The 19,312-nt window shown below is 44.9% G+C and overlaps 1 protein-coding gene across 2 annotated transcripts; it reads right to left on the bottom strand.

Annotated features, from left to right (window-relative positions):
* Positions 1-18,120, bottom strand: GBX1 (gastrulation brain homeobox 1). Of its 2 annotated transcripts, XM_016196997.2 has the most exons (3): positions 17,571-18,120; positions 16,318-16,320; positions 1-666 (listed from the first exon to the last, which is right to left on the bottom strand). In XM_016196997.2, exons 1-3 carry the CDS (start codon positions 18,118-18,120, stop codon positions 116-118), a joined length of 1,104 nt encoding a protein of 367 aa, XP_016052483.2. In that variant the 3' UTR covers positions 1-115. The 2 variants fall into 2 exon arrangements, with proteins under 2 accessions (XP_016052483.2, XP_087677476.1); XM_087821350.1 differs by lacking the exon at positions 16,318-16,320.
* Positions 18,121-19,312: the final 1,192 nt, after the last annotated feature.

The following is a 19,312-nucleotide window of genomic DNA, read 5'->3' as shown; positions in this document are numbered from 1 at the left end:
CCCCCTGCCAGGGCAGAATCACAGTGGCAGCTCCTCTGGTCCACAGAACCCTAACCCAGTCTCAGAGCAGGCTCAGGAACGGGTCCTTTGCCTTCTGAAGTCCGCGAGAGCCCCTTCAGGGCCGGGCCCCCTGTTCCATTTGTTGGTGCTGGCTCCGCACAGCAAACCTGTTGACGTGCACAGGTATGGGCACAACAATCTTGGGGTTTCTTACGGGCTCTCCAGAACGGCTGCTGACATTGCCAGCTTTGATGCGCTTCCACTTGGCCCTCCGATTCTGAAACCAGATCTTGACCTGCACCTCACTGAGCTTGAGGGCATGGGCGATCTGGGAACGCTCTGTCAAGCTCAGGTATTTCTTGCAATGAAACTCCTTCTCCAATTCCAAAAGCTGCTCACTGGTAAATGCTGTGCGGCGCCTCCGGCTTTTGCCCCCAGGAGCTGTCACTCCTGCTGCCACTGGGGCTGCCTCCTCAGCTCCAGTCCCCAGGCTTCCCTTTAGCTTCGGTTTAGGTGCCAGGAGAACCCCTGGGCCCCCTGCAGAACTGTCCAGAAAACCGTCGTCCTCACTGTCACCGCCCGAGCCCTCTTCCTCCTGTTCGCTGCCTGCTGGGTCTCTTGCTGGTGCCTCCAGCTTCTCCTCATCTGAGCTGTACACCTTCCCCTCTGTGGGGAGCAAAAACCAATGGACAGGGAGAGAATGTAGGAAAAGAGACCGGATGGAGGAGGCATATGGAACCATGACCAGGCATGGCCAGAACGATAGCAGGAAGAGATACAGACGTGGAGGGGATGAGATGGGGAGGGAGGGTATGAGGAGGGGAGGAGTTTCAGGGAAGACAAAGAAATGGGAAGAAAGGTATTAACCAGCACAGATTTCACTACAGCAAAGTGGGGCAGGCAACAAGTGTCTATCAAAGGAACACCATTTCCAGGACTGTCCCCCTCAACATTCCCACATCCCACCTCGTTCTGCCTACCCACTACCTTCCCAGCTCTCTCTGAACCCAGACCGCAGCCTCAGGCGCCAGAGTGAAGCAGTGTGGGACCTGGCTTAAGATCGTTTCAGTTACTGTGGCAGGAGTGAGCAATCTAGGAAAATTTACTTTTGCAGGGTTCAAGGGGAGATGGGGGCTGTTGGCCTTTGTTATTCTAGGAATCCTAACCGGACCTAGTGGAAAGAGCTGTGTTGACTTCTCTTCTGTCTCCCCTCCTTACCTCCTTCCTTAGATCTAGAATCTAGAATCTTATTTCCAGATGGGAACTTCAGGGTCATCTGATTCCCCATCCTCACCCCTATCCCCCAAATCTGGGTCCAAGAAACGTCATACAAGGATCTGGGAGTCAGAAGTTTTCCTTACTGCACCCTCTTCCCAATTATCCTTAACCAGAGCGTCCAGCCTATAAATGGGGAACCTTCCCAGCCGCATGCTACCTTATCAATGACCAGATTTTTCTTCCAATTACTTAGTCCCCCTAGGCCCCTTTCAGTTCTCCTTATTTAAAAATGATGTCATCGCTTTCCCACCTTCCCTCTTTCCCAGTTAAGGTTACTGAGTGGCACAAACAGCTGCTTTCTGCTTAAGTTCAGAATCCTGAGGACCCTGAGCTTGATGTCAGCTGGGAACACAGAGGGAATATGGGAAGAAACAGAAATGCAGCAAGGGAAAATATAGATGGTGAAAAGGAAATTCTGACTCATTTAGTAGATTACTACTGATTATTTGTAATCATAGCCATATAAACATCTTAACCCATACATAATTCTAAAATTTAACCGAACCATTGTTTTTATTCTTTCTATCCACTGATATTTTTATTCTTCTTATACTGCAAATAATGCATTATAAATGTTTTCAGTGTTTGGGTTTTACAAAATCCCTTGTTTTCTGCCCAAAAGACCAATAAACAATGAAACAACAACATCAAAAGAAAACCAACCAATAGAAAGAGAAGAGAAAATGAATAATCTGTAAACTAATAGCTCCATACCAAGGGAGTTCAGTGTGTAAAGGTGGGGGGGCACTTCACAAATGTGGGAGCACATGTATCCACACCAGCCACCTGTTACATGTACACATAAGCACACTCTAAGGTTGAGAATACAACCCAAAGTAAATTAACTTCAGGGAACGGTGACATGCTTTATAAGAAAAAGGGGTGTGCACGTGTACACATGGCCAGAGCACCTCCCAGTACTTGGGGCTTACCTGTCGCTCTTCTCTACCCCCTCCCCCATCTGCCTTCATGCCAGCAAGAACGTCCCATGGCCTCCTGGAGCAGCCCAGTAACTTTCAATCCCTTTCCCCATCCCAGAGCTGTCCCTTTCCCCTCACTGATGCAATCTATGCCTGTTCCTTTTCCTTCAGAGCCATGTTGACATCCTTAGAGACAGAATTCCGGACCCATATCCAGACCACCCACTTCCACCTCAATCAGCTTCACACCTCAAGGGTATTTTTATTCCCCCAGGCCAGCACCTTTCCTCCCTGTAGTACTGCATTCTTTATCTAACCTCAAAACCTATGTGGCACACCCCAGGTTAAAATCACCCAGCCTTCCTATGCAACTCTATTCGTTGCTTTTCACCAGCAAGTGGCTCATGGCTCATGACAAGGCTTCATAAGCACCCAGCTTCGTGTACTACAAGGTGCTCCTCACGACACTCACCTCCCATCACCCCACTCTTTCTTCCTTATCTCATTCTTAGCCAAATCCATTTCATTTTTGGCAAGATTCACATCCTTGGTTTCCTCCTTCATTTCACTAAGGGCTTCCTCACACTATCTTCCACTTTCCACTTCCAGAACGCAAACTTAACATGTCCCAAACTGAACTTGTGGTCTTTCTCCCAAGCTAGCTCTTCCCCACCTGCACCCACGGCTTTGCCATCTCGGTTAATGGTAACTCCATCCTCCGTTGTTCAAACCAAACCTTAGCTCTCTCACAACCCCTGTCCAATCCACCAGGAAGTCCTGGTAGTGTTGCTGCCTTTAAAATACACCCAGAGCCTGACCTCTTCTCACTACCTCCTCTGTATCCAACTAGCACAGGTCACCATCATTTCTCTCCTGGATCATCGACATTTTCTCCAAACTGGTTTCTCTGCTTGGCCCTCTCCCTCTTGTCCAGGTTCTTCTCTCTGGAATACTATACATACTCATCACCTAGAGTTTTTCACTAGCTCATTTCCTTAGGTTTTTACTTTATCACCCTTTTAAAATTAAAACTCCCAATACTCCCTACCTCTGCTTTATTTGTTGCTATAGTACAAATCACCAAATTTATTCATTTATTTTATTGATTCTCTCTTCCTATTAGAATATAAACTCCATGAAAGTAGAGATTGTTAATACATTTTTTCACTGCTGTACCTTCAGCATCTAGAAAATTATCTGCACAGAGTAGGCACTCAATAAATATTTATTGACTAAATAAAAGAACTATTTCCAAACTCGCTTTTTCTCTCTCTGTCCTTCCTTTCCCAAGCCTTGCCTAAGATATTCCCCACAACCCCACCTCATCCCAACTCCAGTGCCCATAAGACATCCTCTCTATGAATATTATCCTACTCACTTCTCAGTATGCCCTCAGATCTCACAGTAGCTGAAGAGGAACCCATGTGGAGTAGGAACCTGTAGGATCTTATGCTAAAAGAAGTGAAGGACAATCTCCAATATCATTACTAAATCCTCTAACTTCTAATTTTTAAAACATGGTTTGTAGTAAATAATAACAAACAACAAAAGCTTGTAAAAACTCTGCCCAATATTACAATATTTTAAACAGCTGCTAAGAAACTGGATTTTAGGGCTTGAAAGATGAAATCATTTAGCACAGCACCGAGTACCCAAGGGGTGTCCAATAAATCTAAATTGATGATGATTGAGATGAGGCTCCCAGGTTCCTTGATCTGGCAGGGCCCTCCTGAGATCACATCATCCATCCCTCTGTCTTAGACAGATTCCATAAAATCAGGCCCCCATAAGCAGGCCACCCTCAGTGCTGCTTTTAAAGACAGACAAGAAGCACAGGTTCACAACCTCTCTTGGTTACTTGATCCCAGTGGGATGCTGAGCGGCAGGGGAAAGAGTTTCACTCTGAGCCTTTATAATCATGACATTGAGGGTTCTGATAAGCAACTCTTAGAAGAGATGGGGGTGGGGCAAAGAAGAAAGCAACTGAGAGGGGAAAATACAGCTAAATGAGAGTCTGGGACTGTAAGACTGAGGAAGAGTAGGAGAGAGAAGAAAAACAGGCAGAAAGAGGAGTGGGGCAAGAGAGAAGTAGGGTAGACATAATGGCAGAAGAGTTAAATGATAAGTCAGAGAAACTGAAAGGGCTAAAAAGTTTAAAGAAGGAAGAGAGAAAATAGCAAAGTCCTTTTTTAAAAAAACACACAAAACACTCCTACATTTTTACCCAAACATTGATGCATTTGGAGCAAAGCAAAACATTTTGGCCCTGCCATTTACTCTTTGCTCCACCAACATTAGAGCACATTAGAACGTAATACCCAAAATGATAGAGACATGTTCATAAGAACTGTAAGAGTACAGTAGCTCAATCCTGAAGCAGCTTATTATTTTCTCATGAGTTACCTAAGAAATAAATGCAAACTATTTCCTTTTAGCCAATTTATAATGAATATTAATGGTAAATATAATAAAACAAAATTGCACACAGAAAAATGTGTTAATTAAGAATTAACAGAAGCAAATCTTCTTGATAAAACTTCCATTTGAAAATTTTGATTTAGAATAATTGGACTTGTTAGAGATAATGTCCATAAAAGTAAAATTCTAACTGCAGATGCTATAACTGGTTGACCTGAACAAAAAAAAACTTGACCAACAAAACAAGACTTCACTGAAAATTTTACATGGGAAATAATGATTCTGATGAGAATAATTTCAGCAAAGGGAAAACTTTAAATTGGAAACAATTTGTGCTAGGTAGTAAGCCAAACAGAAAGGTTCTGTCCTTTGTGTATGAAAATTATTACTGGTAACAGGAGAGTATAGTGTGTTTTCAACTTGTTCCCTATGGGTAAGTCCAGAGTCTGTGAAAAAAGCTTGGTGTCTGTGCAGGCAGAATAATGTGGGGCAGATTGGTTATTAGGATACATCTAGAGTTCATGTGAATTCTCCTGGTGGATGGTACTATCCTAAGAAGCAGAAATCACAAGGATCGAACCATGATTAGTTGTAGAGTCCATGCCAGGGCATTAATCCCACTCCAGACAGCAGTGCTCAGGCTGCAGGGATTCACTTGCATGGGGACATCCTTCCAAGAGAAGGGAAGCAGCTCCAAAGACAGAGAAGCCCCATCTTGATAATGGGTCCAGTCAGGCTAGAGAAGAAATCAAGGGCCAAAGAACCCATAGTAAGTATTTTCCAGCAGGAAGAATCAAAAGCACCAGGCTCCCATCATCTAGAGGGAATCCCACAGCTGTGGTGAACCGAGGATGGTGGCCTGGGTTGTGGCTCAGAAACTGCTCAGAGTGGAGAACCATTTTAGATCCCACCTACAGGAACTCACGGGGCCCCTGTGCCGTCCCTCATCCACTCTGCTGTTCTAGCTTATTATCTACTGAAGAAGAGTCTCTTCCCCATTCATTCACTTCTGACTTCTCTTCCCTCTGCTTCAAGGACGATTACCCTCACACTCCCCAACCACTCTCAGTACACCGAGTCTCCTGATCCTACTGATCAGGTCAACTACTCAGCTTCCTGAATACAGAACCAATGTGCAGAGGTATTGTCAAAAGGTGAGAAGAAACCCAAATCATCCCTCAAAAAGGGGTGTTTGAGCCCGGCTGGCATGGCTCAGTGGTTGAGCGTTAACCTATGAACCAGGAGGTAAGGGTTCGATTCCTGGTTAGGGCACATGCCCAGGGTTTCGGGCTAAGTCCCTAGAAGGGGACGTGCAGGAGGCAGATGATCAATGACTCTCTTCATTGATGTTTCTCTCTCCCTCTCCTTTCCTCTGAATCAATAAAAACATATATTTTTTAAAAAGGGTATTTGCCACCACTCTTATTTCTAAATTCTCATTTCATCATCATGCCCAGTACAGAATTATTCCTCTGTTCTTTTCAAAGACAGTACTTTCTCCCATTGTTTAAAGCAACTAGCTCACTTTCAATTTGTATTTCACTCACCCATCTATTTCATGCCCCCATTATGCTATTACTCCTTCCTATAATTTAGGTACAATAAGGAAAATTCATATTCAATATCTCCCTCCTGCCCCGTCTTCCCATGATTCTTCAACATTCTTGACTCCAGATCAACATGAGAATTTTCTCTACATCTTGGCCGTCCACAGCCCCTCCCACCTTCATGACAAGTTCAGGGCAATTTCCCTACCACTCCAAGTTCAGAGCTCCTCTATGGCATACTAATGTTGTCACTGCCAAGAGCACCTTAGCTTTCCAAAACACTTTCACATGTATTATTTTATCTTCAAGCAACTCACTGAAGTGGAGTAGAATCTATTATTAGTAGTAATGAGAGGTTAGTAACCTTATTTTCAGGTGAAAACACCAAGTTTCAGAAAGATTAAATTATTTTCCTAAGTCACACCGTTAGGGACAGAGCCATGTCTAAATCTTGGTGTCCTAAATCTCTAGTCAATGCTCTTTTATCCTTTGCAGTAAAATATCTTCTCTCCCCTCCCACTTGAAGTAAAAGTCCTCTCCCCAGATGCCTCATTAGATAACCTTCCTATCAAATCCAATGTGAGGTTAGACCTCATCCCTTTCACTTATCATTGCAGATCTCTAGCCTAATTATTAATACCTTCCCTTAATATTCTCAGAGAAGATTCTTCGTTTCCACAGCAGAGGCCTCACTCACCAAATTTCACCTTTGCCCTTTAACAGGATATTTCTCTCATTTCCCAAAATTTCCATCAGATCTTTCTCATATTTTTCCTGTCATTATTGGTTTGATGATGTAATCTTACCAGTCAACATTCCTTTTATTTAAAAATGTATTTTCTCATTTAAAAAATAATATTGCTAAATTCTGGAAACAGCTGTTTTAATATCCATTTTCTCTAGCTTCTAGTTTGCAACAGTCTCTCTCATCCCTCAAGGACAGCTCTTTCTCTACAGGAATCAGCTTCATTGAGGACATTTTCTACTATCTTCATCTCTCTCTACCTTCCTCATCACTAAACTTTCTTCAGGCCTCACTCCGGGTATCTCTTCTGTCACTCCTAGGACTCCTTATCTAGCCAGGGAGAAGGCTGTCCTCCCTACTACTGAAAGGGAGTTAAAGGTAGGTTCTTTTCTTTCTTTCTGGTTTAGATATCTGTTTGAGTTTGTTTTTGTCAGCCTAGCATCCTTTCCCCCTTTTGTTCACTCACAGCATCCCCTTCCTTGGGGTGCTGCTTCTCATCTATTACCCAGTACAGTGGGACTGTCAATCACATTCCTCCACTTTAGTGACCAGGTAGGCGTGGGACCTGGATTTCACCAATCCTAACATCCCATCTCCCTGGGGACCTGACTGAAGCTAGTTAATCAGCTATCCTTGGATTTGGTATGTGCTAGAACACAGGGTGGTCCCAACCTAGGATTGTAAAATTTAGACCAGCTTATGCTTGTGCAACACTCCTCCTTCTGCCTCTCTCAAGGAGAGAATGAGGTGAAGACACAGAGAGGAGACAAGTTGAGAAAAAGAAAAGACCTAATAACACTGTTTGCATTCCTGTACTTCACAGTCACGTGAATCAAAAAGAGTCCATTTTAGCTTAAATTAGAGTTGAGCTGTTGTGACTAGCGACTCAAAGTGTTCTGACTACATACAATGCTGTAAGCAGTGACAATAATTGCATGACTCCAGGGAAAGTAAATGTCTCCACCTCACTTCCACCACTCTCCCATCCAAAAAAATTTTTCCACATTACGTGAAATTATTTGTAATACCACCACCTAAAATTCCACCAGTTTGAAATTCGTTTGGATTTTCTCCTTAATCCATCTGAATATGAATTAATTTAATTCAATGGCTTTGCTCCTAGCATCAAGTTGAGATCAGACATAAGAGGGAATACGAATTCCGATGAAGAAAAAGGAGAGGTTTTTTGTTGTTGTTGTTTTAATGGAGAGAAAGGAAGACAGGCTCCAGGGGGACATGGCAGAAGGGCTTTGGGAATCCTTGGGATCTAGAGAAGATGCCAAAATGTGGGACAGGGAAACCAAAAGAAGGGAGAAAAAGACCCAGGGATTCCATTTCTGGGAATATATCCAAAGAAACCCAAAACTAATTAAAAGACTATAGCCCTGGCCCGTTTGGCTCAGTGGTTATTGTGCCAGTCCATGAACTGGAGGGTCCTGGGCTCAATTCTGGGCTAAGGGCACATACCTTGGTTGCAGGCTTGATCTAAGGGTGCGTGCAGGAGGCAACCAATCGATGTCTCTCTCTCACATCAATGTTTCTCTCCCTCTCTCCCTCTCTTTCTCTCCCTTCTACTCTCTCTGATAAGCAATGGAAAAAATATCCTCGGGTGAGGATTAAAAAAAAAAAAAAAAAAAAAAAGAATATACACACCCCTATGTCCACTGCAGAGTTATTTACAATGGCCAAGTTCTATAAGCAGCCCATGTGCCCATCAGTAGATGAGTGGATAAAAAAGCTGTGGTACATTTACACAATGGAATACCACTCAGCCAGGAAATCTCACCCTTTGTGACAGTATGGATGGACCTGGAAGGCATTATGCTAAGTGAAATAAGCCAGTCAGAGAAAGACAAATCTCATATGATTTCACTTATATGTGAAATCTAATGAACAAAATAACAAACAAAATAGAAACAGACTCATAGATACAGAGAACAGACTGACAGCTATCAGAGGGGAGTGAGGTTGGGAGTCAGGGTGAAAAAGATGAAGGGATTAAGCAAACAACAACAAAAACACCTCAAAGGCACAGACATTATGGTGATTACCAGAGGGGAAGGGAGGTGAGGGGAGGTAGGAGAGGGTAAAGGGGGAATAAATGGTGATGGAAAGAGACGTGCCTTGGGGTGGTAACACACAGTGCAATATATAGATGATGCATTATAGAATTATATACCTGAAACGTATATAATTTTATTAACCAATGTCACCCCAATAAATTCAATAAAAATAATTTAGAAAAAAAAAAAGAAGGGAGCCCGGCAGGTGTGGCTGAGAGGCTGAGCATCGACCTATGGCCCAGGAGATCCCAGTTTGATTCCCAGTCAGGGCACATGCCCGGGTTGAGGGCTCAATCCCCAGTAGGGGGCGTGCAGGAGGTAGCCGATCAATGACTCTCAACGTTGACGTTTCTCTCTCTCTCCCCCTCTCCCTTCCTCTCTCTGAAATCAGTAAGAACATATTTAAAAAAAAAAAAAAAAGGGGAGAAAAAGCCAGAGATAAAATCTACTCCTATTAGATTCATACAATGTTCTTTCCTGGCATTCCCCATATGAAGAGTTCTCAGAATACAGTGCTATTTCTATCATAAATATTTGTCCTTATCAGTACAGAGAGTGTCACTTATCCTACACAATTCCTTGGGAAGATGTCTTTCCCAACTTAATTCCCAGGAAAGCTCCCGATCCATTTCCAGAACAAGGACAATACTGATAATTTCCTGCACACCTATTACATGAGGATACTGGACAAATATCTTCTCATTTAGTCCTTAATTCTGTGAGGTGAGTATTATCGCCCTAATTTTACTGGCGAGAAAACGGATACTTCAGAGGTTAAGTATTTTTTGCTTTAGGTCACAAAGAAAGGGTGGCACCAAGATTTGTATCCAAAGGCTGTGCTCCTTCCTCTGCTCCACACCACATCCCTTCAACACTCAGTGAAGAGACTGAATTCTAATGTCACCCTATTATAAATATTGTACCAGTTGGATACATAACTTAGAAGGCCAGGAAGTGATTCCAAAACGATTTTTTTTTCCTCCCGCTCTCTGATGGGCACTGCTTTTTTGCCCACCAGATAACGTCAGTCACAACTGATCCCCAATCTTTTTGGCCTGGGTAAGATAGACTCTCACCTTTATCACGTGTTTCTCTCTGTCATTTAATCTGAGGGCTGTACACAGCCACGGCTTAGGCAACACTTCCCCGATCCCAGAAGACAAAGCCTTTTCTATCCTAAAGCCCAGCCCTGATTTCACCTCAAGATGTACATATCCCAGCCTGCTCTTCCTCATCAGCTACCACAACTCAGCACCAAGAAGTATAGAATTTTCCCTAATTCCTTTGCTTAGGATAACTTTAATAAAAAATTTAAAAAGCCCGGCCAGACATGGCTCAGCAGTTGAGCATGACCTAGGATCCAGGAGATGGTGGTTCGATTTCTGGTCAGGGCACATGCCTGGGTTGCAGGCTCAAACCCCAGTCAGGGGTGTGCAGGAGACAGCTGATCAATGACTCTCTGATCATTGATGTTTCTCTCTCTCTCTCTCTCTCCCTCTTCTTCTCCCTCTCCCTTTCCCTTCCTCTCTCTGAAATCAGTAAGAACATTTAAAAAAATTAAAAAGGAAATAACTCATTAATAAAGGTATCCTTATAGATAAAAACAGAATTGTAGAGCTGGAAGTGACCTTACAGATCACCTAATTCAAATCCTAATTTTACTGATGAGGAAGCTAAGACACAGAGGTATGTTTGGCCAAGCTCTCTCACTTACATGCTTCTAATACCTACCCACAATTTACAGACCAGGTACCCTCCAGTCTGGCATGCAGCTTCTTACCTCACTCTCAGGGTACTTCATCCTCTCTTCCTCTGGTACACCTCTGGTACACACTACTTCTCTTCCCTTTGCTCCCAGCACAGTCCCATCTTCTCCATTCTATTATAATATCACTTCCCAGGACTCAGTCCGGAAGTCCATCTCCTATTATTGCAAGCTCAAAAGTGTTGTCCTGTTTCTCCCGTCCTCATTTTTCAAACAGTTCCCTCATAACCCTGGTCTCTGCCCTACAGATTTTTCATTTCATCACCTGGAGATTATTCCTTTCTCTTCCATGAGGAGAAGGGAGCTGCTTGCAGTACAGTGCTGTCTCTTCCTACTACAACTTATTTCAGCCTGTGCAGTCACACCAAATTCAAGCAACTCTTTTCCCTGTCACTCTTTCATCCAATTAGCACATCGATATCTCTCCCACATTACTCTAAACTGATAACTTTCTCCCAGGGTGACCATATTTCCAACAAAACACCCTGACCTCTTCTTTGTCACTCCTAATCCAGACCTCTTTTGTCCCCATCGTGACTGCTGCAGCTGTGGTACCTACCACCACCTGCCTACAGAGCTCTGTCCTTTCAACTGGTTTGGATGTGCCTGCCTTCTCTTGGGCCTCAGCACAAGGCATCTCCCATTCCCTCTGGATAAAAGTTCTCTCCCACCAAATGCTCCTTCTCATCATCCCTATTTAAGTGTGTCGTTTGTACATCTACTCCATTACTTCTCACCTTTCCAATCAGTTTCACCACAAAGATCCTTCTTTCCCCATTACTTCCAAGGCAAAATACTTCCCTATAGCTTCCCACTGTAACATTACTCTTTTTTTAAATAAATTTATCTTTATTGTTGTAAGTATTACAGATGTCCCCTTTATTCCCCCCACTGATCCCCCCCCCCCATAATCTCTCCCCATCCACTCTCCACCCCTGCCTTCCCTCTCTTAATGCAAAGCACTGCTCATACTATGCTCTTCCTTCTTTCCAATTAAATATTTGCCCTGTCCTGGTGGCTCAGTCGATTGGAGCGTTGTCCCATATACCAAAAGGTTGTGGGTTGGATTATCCGGTCAGGGCACATACCTAGGTTTTGGTTTCAATCCTCAGTCAGGCGGGTACACAAGGCATGTTTCTCTCTCCCCCTTCCTCTCTCTAAAAACATATTCCAATTATGGCCTCTTTCCCATTATTCCCAGTATAGACTCTTCTTGCCCATGACTCTAAGAATTATCCTCCTAATCATTTATTATATATATCGCCATATTTACATACGCCACTGCAGAGATCTCTCCTCTCATCCCTCCCTCCCAAGGGTTATTTTCACCATGGTACAAGGCATCCCAGTATCCCATTCCAATCCTAATAAAATTTCCCTCTTGTCATCTCTGAGATCTCTCTCTCTCAATCAGGGGTTCTTAACTGTTTTTGTGCCATGAATTCCTATGCAGTCTGATAAAGCCTATAAACTCCTTGGAATAATGCGTTTAGGTATTTAACTTAAAACACGTAGGATTACATTAGAAGTCAATTATATAAAAATAGTTATCAAATACTTAAAGTGAATTTGTGACATAATCATGTTTCTTTATTAATTAATTAAACAAAAAGATGCCTCCAAAGACTAAATTTCTATGAAAATACCTGTGATTTCTATTGGTAATAAAAATCTCAGGTATTGTTAAAACTACTATGGTTTCTGACCTACATTTATAATTAAAGGAAGTATCAAATCTTAGGTAGAAGTTAATAAAAATAAAGATGTAATTTTCCCCCCACCCAAAATTAACAGATTCCCTCACAAGAGGTCCATGAAGTCCATATTAAGACCCCTACTTTAAACATGGAAGCTTTAAAAATAAGGTTTTACTCTATGAAATTGAAAGGAATACTAAAAATCATCTGAACCAAAACTTTTATGCTACTGATGAGGAAACTGAATCCTAGAGGAGTTATAAGGCTTTGTTTGAATCTCTTATGTCTTGAACAGACTAAGCCCATAGTAGACACACAATAAATGTTCCCTGAATTGAACTAAGCAACTTGCCACAGTTGCACAGCTAACGAGTGACCTGAACCCTGAACCCTGTGTCACGATTCAAATCAATATTGCTTCAATCACATTAAGTTAATGCAATATTTGCCTTTCTATAAATGCCAGTGGAACAATTAGTCTCACTGCTCTTCCTCAAAGTTTTTAGGAAAATATACTCTGGCCCAGCCAGCGTGACTCAGTGGTTGAGCATCGACCTAGGATCTAAGAGATTGAGGTTCAATTCCAGTCAGGGCACATACCTGGGTTGCAGGCTGGATCCCCAGCAGGAGGCGTGCAGGAGACAGCCAATCAATGACTCTCTCATCATTGATGTTTCTATCTCTCTCCCTCTCCCTTCCTCTCTCTGAAATCAATAAAAACATATTTAAAAAAGAAAAAACAAAGAAAATATACTCTGGGTCTCCATTACTTCCAAGAAAAATCTCCCTCTTGTTTCTATCAGCAGAGGTCTCTGATTTCACATCCCATTATCATTTCCTGTTTTTCTCTCATGAGTAAATAGATCTTGGCAGTCATAATGGATACTGATTCAGAAATTAACTGATGGTCATGTAAAATAGTCTCTATCTACAATCAGGTGTTTTGCTTACAGCAATCAGCACTCAAATACAGTATCAACGTCCTAGAAGTTTCCTGGTCTTCTGGCACGATTTCCATTATTACTGCCAATCTCTATTCAGAAATTAGCAAATCTTTTTCTATTTAGTTTTTAAAAATAATGTTCACTACACTGCCTTCTCTCAGGTTTGTCCCATCACATTCTCTTCTCTATATCATCTCAACTACAAATGTTTTCTTTTCCTCACCATACTCAACTGACATTATCTTTCCTATCAATTTCTCACTATATCCAATTATATATGGATTACCTATCATCCCTCACTTAAGTATTTGTTTTCAGGCAATCCAACCTTTTTCTCCCTGAATGAACCATTGCTCTAGACACCCCCAATTTAAAGTGTTCTGCATTTCTCCAAACGAACAGTTCCTTTTCTTCATTCCCCCAGCACATAGCATCCTCCTCACCTGTCGTCTCTGGGATGTGCACCACATCTTCAAGTTAGCCTTGATTTCTCTCAGCCTGAGCTCACACACACCTTCACACACAAGATCATCTCTGCCCATCTCATGCAAAGCAGAATTCTTTTTTCCTGCCATTTAGAGCTAACTGCTCTCTTCGCTCCATTGTTCCTACATGGAAGACTTCACTATTCACTGCAATTCAAAGCTCCTTCCCCCTATCACTTTCACATGACTCTGTTCTTACAACTCTCTAGATCTGTTATGGTGAATATGGTCTCCACTGGCCACATGAGGCTACTGACCACCAGAAACGTGGCTAGTCTGAATTGAGATGTACTGGAAGTGTAAAATACACACTGGATTTTGAACACATAGTATGAAAAGAGAATATAAAACACCTCATTAAACATTTTTATATTGATTAATGCTGAAATAATATTTTGAACATATTGGGTTAAATAAAATATTAAAGTTAATTTCGCCTATTTCTTTTTACTTTCTAATGTGGCTAATAAAAAAATTTTAATTACATAAATGGCTTGCTAGACAGAACTACTCTGGACTTTTCTGTTGATTCATACTTTTAAATCTTCCCTACTAATTAAAAATTATCTCCTCTTATATCACACCTTCCCCAATTATACTCACTGCTCAACATATTCCAAACCTAGAATTATTTTCAATCTACCATTTGCAATTCCTTTTTTACTCCATTATTTCTGTACACAGTATTTCTTTGTGCCTACTAATAGAGCTTCTACCCATGCAATCAAAGCATAATAAAGTTTCTTCTTCATCAATTCTAGTAAGGTGGTATCTGTCTCAACTCTCAGCAATTTTTTTTTAAAGTCCTTATAATTCCCAAGACAAAAAACTTCGCTCATCATTCTCTAAATTGGCCTATCTTCACTATAATTCCATTTAAAGGGGCTAGTAATTGTAAAACACTAATGTAAATTAATAATTTCAGACCAACATCTCCCATTCATACTAAGGACAGCAACTCCTCCTCTGCCATTTTAAAGATAGCATTCTTTCTCCAAACTCTTCTAATGTTGAGGTTTCAATCCCATAGTTTAAGCAGAGAACTCTCTTATTTCATGCTAAATACTCAAATACAATTCTAAAAATGGTGCACTTGTTTTCCTACCACTTTCAGCATGGGCCATGTGTCATTCAGTCCCCAAACTGATTTGATGTCCAACATTTCTGGAATTGCCTTTTCTTTTCTCAACTACTTTAGGGGGTAAAATCAAGACTAGGAAGGTGGGCGTGAATGGCATGGTGAGGAGAGTGGGCAGAGTTTGTACTGAGAGTGGTGAGTAGCAAGTCACAGATCAGATCTCTTACTCATGATCTTCTTGTAATGTCTCTCCTGAAACCTCTCCTTACTGCTCTGCCCCAGAAGTCCCACTGTGGACCTTTCATGTGTATCTCTTCCTAATATGAATGATTACCTTCACTCCAGCACTTCTCAAAATTCTTCCTCTGTAAGGTCTCTTCCCATCATTCTTAGCAAAGAAATTCCTTGTTTTTACTCCAAGAACAAGTCTCTTTTTGCTTCCAATATTTTCCTCAGATGATGATCTTTCCTTCATCATTCTCTCTATATATAAATTCTAGTTTCCCATTTCTCAGTATTGAAAAGCCTTTAAAAAATTATTCCTAGTGTTGAAACTTTCCCATTTCCTACTTGTATATTTATTTAGCTCCCATCCAAGTCCTCTCAAGATAGAACTCTTTCTGATTCAAATATTGTTCCCTTTTCATTTAGCCCTGCTGCAAATCCCTTGTACATCTCTCTTCCAAGAGACAGTCCTCTCCTTTCTCATATTCTCTCTTTGGAAATCTGGGTATATAGCTCATTTGTTGGTCTTTTCCCTTATTCTCCCTTCCTCAGTATTTCTCTTCTGTTCTTTCCCTTTGCTTATTCCTTTCTCTCTCTCAATGTCTGGTTTTACAGCCAATATTACATATGCTTCAGAAAAGGGCCCCCATTTTACAAATGGGTCAAAATTAGAATTGAGGGAAATCTGAAAGAGTAGGAAAAGCTGCTTGTTCTCCCATGGTTTGGGCCTATTCCGCTTCAGTTCCCCCCCACTCCGGTGTCTCCCTTTCTCCTCCCCTCAGCTTATCTCTTCCCCAGGTGTGTCTGGTTCTTCCTCCGTTCCTATTGCCTCCAAAGCCCCCCCTCTGATAGCCTGCCTTACTCTCTTTTCTGCCTTGGGACTATCCTATTCCAAAAATCCCTCTGATCCTTTCTTCTTTCAACCATCCTGCCATCTGCTCTTCCCTTCCCCCGACTCTGGGCCCTTTTATCTCGTGGACTTTTCCTCCCACTTTCCAGTTGCTGCTCTATCATTTCCTTCTGATCCTCCTTAGGAGATGCTGCTCAGACTTCAGTGGCCAGATCCTCCTGGTCCAACCAGGTACAAAAAATCAAGAGCTGAATGCCCAAAGCTAAAATGCATGGGACTAAAGGGGAAAAGGAGAGGAAGACCGGCTCTATAGCAGCCCTTGGGGTCTGGAAGAGTGATTAGCCCTTTGGTCAATTTCAAGAAAGGGCCCAGAAATCTATCATCAGGAATACCTCTCTCCTGGCAAAGGACAAGAAAACTATTAAATCTCCTCCTGGTCTCCACTAGAGTCAGCCCCCATGCCTCCTGGGGTCACTTCCACCCCTAAGCTGGATGCGATGAACAGTTAAGCAGAGGCAGATCCATCCTGATGCTAAAGGAGTTTAAGATTCAGGAACCTCACACTTGCATGTGGCCCTTATTTTTCTTAAATGTGGCCCACCAAATTGCATAAGCTTTGGATGTCAGCACACCTGGATCTGCCCCTGGACTGGGAGAAGCTTTTCTGGCTTCTAGGAGTTAAGGATCAATAAACAGGGAAGCTAGGAGTGCTCTAAGCAGATTGATTCTAAACAGGATTGTTAAATACACCGTGCCTCTATTGAGAGGGGATCCTCCTCCCATGGAGGAGCCAGTGTTCCTGCATTAGCTCTCAGCTGAATCTCCTGGTTCCAGAATCTTAGCTGAATTCTTGACTCCAGGCCTTTGGGCCACACCCAACCCAGCCCAGCCTCTCTCTTAGCCTCCCAGTCAGCCCTGGTCCAGCAGGTGCGAGGTCTCCTGGTAGCTAAGGTTTCCTTAGGGCCACTACTCAGTTCTTTATGGCTTAGCTCTAAATCTGCCAATTCAGAAGTGACCTCTGCTACTAAGATGAAGACAGGTCACCAACAGGGTCACCACTGCTTTAAGCCCGTCCCTTTGCCCCTGCACCCACAGAGCCCATTTGGGGCCAATACAACCTTCTCCTCAGAAGCCAGAAACTGCCCTCCCCTTGCTGATCTGACAGCTACCCCAATGTCCCCTCACCCTGGGGTCTTGCTGCTGTCCTCAGGAATCCCACACTTGCTGCTTCTCTATTCTCAGCAGCTGAGAAAAATTAAGGGATTCTGAAAAGACGACACAGGAGAGCCAAGGCTTGAGGACTAGAATGCAGGGAGGAAAGATACTAATTCGGAAGTGTTCGGTGAGGCTTCAAGCACTCGAGACAGAGCAGGGCTGCCATTCTGGGATTTAGAGGTGCCGTGTTTGGAACTGGAGGTGGTTCCGCAGAACCCACCATCTGGGGGTCTGGGATTCCAGGGCTCCAGGCAAGTGCCGAGATTCAGAGCAGGCTGCTGTCTGGTATTTCCAGGTAACGAGCCTCCCGCCCGGCTTCCTGATTAGCCCCAGCACTTACCCGGCAGACTTGGGAAAGTCTCTGAGAAGTGCGGAGGCGCGGGTGGTGGGGGCTCTGCCACTTTCTCCCGGGCGGGAAGCAGCTCCTCGGCTTCCAGTCTACCCTCTGGGCGTCGACCGCCCGGCTCAGGGTTGTTTCGGGCAGCCGTGGTGGCGGCAGCGGCGGCGGCGGCGGCAGCAGCGGCTGCAAGCTCAGGGGGCCCGTAGAAGGCATCCGGAGGCTCCGCAAAGCTGGGCAGTGCGGTGGTCAGCGCCACCATCGAGGGCACAGCCTGCCCCAGCCCGGTGCAGAAGGTGTTGGTAAGACGGCCAGCAAAGGAAGCTAGCGGGGCAAGGGGTGGGAGGCCGGCTGGCAGCGGCGCAGGGGCTAGCGCCTGCGGCAGCACTAGGGGCCGGTAGGGCATGAACATGGGGTAGCCGGTGTAGAGCAAGTGGCCAGAGCGCGGCGGCGGTGGCCCGATCAGGGAGTCGATGGAGAAGGCAGTGCCTGGGCCCCCACCACTGCCCCCGCCGCTGCCCCCGGGGGCGCTCCCGCCTCCAGCTCTCTGCATCCTGCGGGGAGCTGTGGCCGCCCCGGGGCGCTCCCCTCCAGGCACCGCGGTGCGCCCGGCGGCTTGGGCGCCCCGCGCGGAAGCGCAGGGCTGGCTCCCTGGCTCCCGGGCCCAGGTGGCGGCGGGGCTCGGGCTCGGCGCAGTGTGGCTCCGGTGCCGCGCTCCCTCTCTCTCATAAGGAGGGAGGGGGCGGGCGAGCGGGCGGGCTGGGGGTGTCGCCCTCCGGACTCATCCATCTTCCTCAAATTACGCTTCACTTCCTCCCTCCGCCCGCTGTGGAGCCCGCTCGCTCCCTCTGCAGAGCCTGTTCCCAGCGGCCCCGTCAGTCGGCCTGGGACCCCCGCCCGCCCCCCGCGGCCCAACCAACTATTATTAATGGAGATTGATGAGTCCGGACATACCGCTTTGTGAAAGTTTGCGGCCGATGAGAAGGCGGCTGCAGCTGCTAGGCCAGTGCCCCTCCTTCCACCCAGCCCGCCCCCCACTTAGCCCACTTGGCTGGGGCGTGGACTGGGCGCAGGCGGCAGGCAAGGAGGGAGCACGGAAAGGGACAGGCGTAGACCAAAGCGCCCCCACCCCAACCCCTGTTGCCCTCTGTCCGACCCAAGCCAGTCCGATCCCCGGCCCCTGCGGCGAAAGATCTGGCAGCCCCAGAAGCAAGCCCAGAGGGGTGGGCTGGACAGGACCCTTGGGCGGTGAGGCGGGACGGCAGGGGGCGCACTACGCTGCCGGGCACCGAGGCTCTGGGCCACTCATATTCGGGTCCGTTTCCTTCTCGGTCGTTTCTTCCCAGCCCCATTCACACTCTCTCCCCTGGTCTCTCTTGGCGTAGACTCTTGCTTCCTTCGCATCTTTCCCTCCTCCGTCGTGGACTCCCGGTCCCTCACTCTGGCCTCCTGGGTAATTTCCTGGAGGGCCCACACCAGGCCAAGTACTTACCATTCCTCTTCCTCCACCTTTCTCCCGTCCTCTCCATTCTTTTCCTTCCTCCCAGCTTTCCCTCCCCTGCCCTTGTTTCTATCCCTGTTCCTATTTGATTACTCCTGTTTCTCACTCCCTGTCCCAGTGCATCTTATTCTATTTCCCCCCCTCATTTTTCACCTATGTCGGTATCTCTTGTCCGTCTTTCTGTTTCCCCCTTCTCTCCTCTCCCCCCTCCCTCCCTCTCTCTCTCCCGCTATTAATTTCCCTG

Source organism: Miniopterus natalensis, chromosome 10 (assembly GCF_054644295.1).
Source record: "Miniopterus natalensis isolate mMinNat1 chromosome 10, mMinNat1.hap1, whole genome shotgun sequence".
Taxonomy (NCBI): Eukaryota; Metazoa; Chordata; class Mammalia; order Chiroptera; family Miniopteridae; genus Miniopterus; species Miniopterus natalensis.
The sequence above is the reverse complement of the archived record's forward strand: the minus strand, read 5'-3'. Positions and strand labels throughout refer to the sequence as shown.